General features: G+C 39.8%; 1 protein-coding gene across 4 annotated transcripts in view; it reads left to right on the forward strand.

Moving 5' to 3' along the window:
• LOC109967089 (rho GTPase-activating protein 12) overlaps positions 1 to 3717 on the forward strand; it is a 44112-nt gene extending 40395 nt beyond the window's left edge. For 3 of the 4 annotated variants that reach the window (XM_020612440.1, XM_020612442.1, XM_020612441.1), the window contains 3 exons: positions 548 to 646; positions 926 to 1003; positions 1187 to 1359. In XM_020612440.1, coding sequence (XP_020468096.1) covers positions 548 to 646; positions 926 to 1003; positions 1187 to 1344 — 335 coding nt within the window. In that variant the 3' untranslated portion in view covers positions 1345 to 1359. Of the gene's footprint in view, positions 1 to 547; positions 647 to 925; positions 1004 to 1186; positions 1360 to 2533; positions 2640 to 2919; positions 3091 to 3364 lie in introns of those variants that run through there. The other variant, XM_020612443.1, reaches the window with a different exon arrangement.
• The last annotated feature ends 483 nt before the right edge of the window (positions 3718 to 4200 follow it).

The following is a 4200-nucleotide window of genomic DNA, read 5'->3' on the forward strand; positions in this document are numbered from 1 at the left end:
CTACTTTAAAAAAAAACCATTAAAAAAAAAAAAAAAAAAAGCAAAATACATCATCAAACATCTGAAAAAGGACAGACATTTATGAGAAACATGGTTTTCACAGTGCAGCGGTAATGATGGAATCAGAACGTAGCTCACAATTTAAATCACTGACACAGGGTTAATTTAGTTAGTCTGGAAGAGTTGCTGCATTTTCTTTTTTTCCCCCCACATGCTTTCATTAACCTAATCATATATCACTATTTTCTGTTGGAATAATTAGCACAATGACTTAAAAGAAATCAGTTGCTCAGCCATTATATTCTTTGTCTCCTGTGAACGCTTCACTCTGCCTCTGCCTCTCCATCAAAGTTTCATAATTAGAGCCAACTTCATCTTTCTTGTATTAAAGCACACAACACATTTTAAAAAGCAAACAGGCAGAAAACCTTCCAATAATTAATGAAGAACATGGAGATTTGCAGCTGTTATTGAGACCTGTGTGCTCATGTTCTAACAGATTTAGGACTTTGGGCTGTGTTTTTTTTGACTTTCTTTTTGACTTCAGATCAGGTGTTTGGCTGCAGTTTGTCCAGTTTGTGTCAGAAGGAAAACAGCACAGTGCCAGACTTTGTCAAGATGTGCATCGACCATGTAGAGAACAGCGGTGAGTCTGTCACTCTACCAGACCATCCTAAGGATGAAATTATTCTAATTTCATTGAACCTGCCAGTAGTTAAAGAACGGTGTGATTTACTGCCTCTTGATAGGTAGTGTCAGATGAGCTTTGGCTGATCTTATTTTTGGTTTATTCTTCGGGTACTCAAAGACAGTTTTGGCTGATCTTTGGTTTATTCTTCGGGTACTCAAAGAAAATTAAAGCAAACCTTATGAGTAACTTGCAGATACTACTGAACTGATATTTTCCTCCCATGATCCTCTGCAGGTCTGCATGTAGACGGGCTCTACAGAGTTAGTGGGAACCTGGCTGTCATACAAAAACTACGCTTTGCTGTCGATCATGGTGAGTTTCAGTTCCCTGAAAATGTTCCGGCTTAAAATGAAAATAATGGAGGGAACAGTGGTAAGACTGAGAGGTTATTTCTCCCTTTGAATTTCTGGCACTTTCATCTGGTGGTAGAAGGTGCTAAGTGCCTGTGGATGGTGCTGTGACTGAAGGGTTTATTGTGTGTGTGTGTGTGTCCAGATGAGAAGGTGAACCTGGCAGATGTGAAGTGGGAGGACATCCATGTGACCACTGGAGCTTTAAAGATGTACTTCAGAGAGCTGCCGGAGCCTCTCTTTACCTACGCTCGCTTCCATGACTTTATCAACGCTATCAGTAAGTGTTGCATACAGCTGTGACGGATGTCTGTGTCCATCAACTGAATGGGCTTTCTGTGTTACCAAGTATGTTGCCTTAGTTCAGAAACAAAATGGAAACCTATAGCTGCAAACAATGTTTTGCCAATTTTGTATTAAATCTAGGCTGATTACAGGGAAATGTTAAAAAGTGAAACATGTTATTCAAACTTTTACTCTCCAGTCGCAAATGAAAAATGAAATGGCTTCGCTTAGAAGCCTCAGTGAAACCAGCATGGACCACTGAGGCTCTGTGAGACATGTTCTTTTATATTGAAAAGAAAAGACTAATAAAAAGATATATATTTCACTATGTGAAATTTATTATACATTAACATATCAAAATAAGCATGTGCACATGGATCGTCACTGTTTAAGACAAACAGAAAAGACTGTCCTCAACTTGCCAGTATACAATATTTGTATGAAAAGATGTTACTATCTGATTGGTCCAAAACTGTTGGGGAGAAGTTGTGGTTTAAACTTAACTCTCCCAAGATTGGTCCTTCAGTCCGTCCATCCTCCAATCATCCTCTCTGCTCCAATGGTCGTGGACAGCGCCCTAAAAAGGGAGGAATACCTATACTGTCTTAATTCCTACATAGACACTTATGTCTTCCTTTGTTTCCAAGGAACTACTACATTTTAGGCATTGCTTTCTTGTTCCAATAAAACTGCTCTGCCTGTGTGTGTGTGTATATTGCCCCACCTTTGAAGTTGCTTCCTCTTCCTGTCTTCAGATCTAATCTCTGTTTCAACTATCCTAGGAATGGCTAACACCGTATACTGACCAGTGATTCAGTGCACACATAGGGTGGTATGTAACTACATAACATAAACACAACTGTGAAATTAAAATATATAAACTTATATATGCTATATAATAAAAACCCTAACTAATTATATTCATTTCTATCTAAAAATGAAAATCACCCTAACAGCTCCCACACCCCACTTGGAAAACCACGTACTTACTGATTAAGCACCAAAAACCTAGTCAAGAAAAAGTTTGTGCCAAATGTTTTGCAGTCCCATAAATCTCTAGCATCAAGGATACTTTTTCCCAGTTTTGTGTCAGTGAAATGGTAAGTTAAGGACTTAATGTAAATTCCTGTAACTAGCAGTTCTACATTTTTCACCCAGACCTGGATACATTTAATTTTTGTTTTTGTTTTTGTTTTTTTTTCTGCAGAGATTGCCCACTTCGAGCAGCGCGTCAAGTCTATCAGAGAGCTGGTGAGGCAGCTGCCCAAGCCCAACCATGACACCATGCAGGCCCTCTTCAAACACCTCAGGACGTAAGAAAAGCGATGTTCAACCCTTTTAATATGTGCCTATGTCGGTTTTTGGATGTTTCTTTGAATTTGAATTTTGTTGTACAGCAGGATTAATTGCAAACTGCTTAGCGGTACCTGAAAAAAGTATTAAGGGACAGGTTGACATGTTGCCGTGAAAATAAAGTGCTGAGTTTTATTAGTTGGTTGTTCTGTAAAAACAGTTCTTTATCAAGTCATTTTTTCATCTTACCAGCATCTAGTATCATTCTCTGACTATAATGCACTTCTCCTTCCCCTCCAGGGTGATTGACCACGGTGAGGAAAACCGTATGACCACCCAGAGCGTGGCTATAGTGTTCGGCCCCACGCTGCTACGGCCTGAGATGGAGACCTGGAACATGGCGGTCCATATGGTCTACCAGAACCAGATAGTGGAGCTAATACTCCTCAACTATGAGAGCATTTTCTGCAGGTAGATGGAGAAGCCAGAGGATGAGTCTTTTCCCCCCCCCCCCACGCCGCGCCCCTCCTACCCAGCTTGGCCTGGCTCAGCCTGGCCCTTCACAGCCCAGGGTAGCTTCTCTTTATCTCAAACTAACCTGTAGTTACTGGCTTCTCCTGCTCTTGCAACATCCAGACAAAAGCCAACGCAAATATGTCTCATGAACCAAAACATAGATGTAACTAACTAGTGACCAAAAAGTTTAGATTCCTTGCAGGTTTCAGTATCTCATTTTCTCCTGCAGCTACATTTGTGCCACTTTGCTGCAAAGATGATATTCTCCTGTCCTAACACTGGATTCCTCAAACTAATGATACGACTACTGTACAGAGACTGAGACCAAAGGAGCTGCAGAAGAGTGAGCCTCAGTAGCCTCTATAATAGAGGAGATGTCAGTATTGGAGGTTTATGATACTGAATGCAGCCTGTATATACCGCAGTGTAAATCTCATCATTTGTATAGACTCCTGTACGTCTTCCTGTATGAACCACACTGGGGAACCAACAGAGGAAATCAAACTGCCCTCTAGCCTTGGCTTGGCTTTAAAGGTTTAGAAGCTAAGAAGAAACAAGTTGAAGCTAGAACAAGAAGAAGGGATATGGATTTTTTTTTTTTTTTTTTTTTACTTAGGAATGGTACATTGTTAAATACCTTTTTTTTGTTTTACTCTTTCTGTATTAAGTTCTTTTTCACTTTCCTTATTTTAAATGTTTTATTCTCTTTCATCTTCCTAGTCTCATTTTCCCCTCAAATACTGAACCAGGGTCCCCTAAACACTATCACCACTCTGTATTATATCTGCATGCCATCTCCTCCATTTGGCGTTTAGAACAAATCATCTTCCAACTGTCAGAGCATCAACTTGAAAACAAACCGTGGTACACAGCTGCAACAGATTACAACCTTCTTTAAACACGTCTCCATTGATACTTTGTACAGTGTTTGTGTGTGCATATGAGTGTGCATCTGTGTTTGGGAGTGCGGATGAATGGATTTAATTACCATATATTGTACAGATAGTAAATATAATTACATACTGTTTGCCTGTAGTGTTAAAAACTGAGGGAGAAATCACTATT

The sequence above is a fragment of the Monopterus albus genome, unplaced genomic scaffold (genome assembly GCF_001952655.1).
Source record: "Monopterus albus unplaced genomic scaffold, M_albus_1.0 scaffold125.1, whole genome shotgun sequence".
NCBI lineage: Eukaryota > Metazoa > Chordata > Actinopteri > Synbranchiformes > Synbranchidae > Monopterus > Monopterus albus.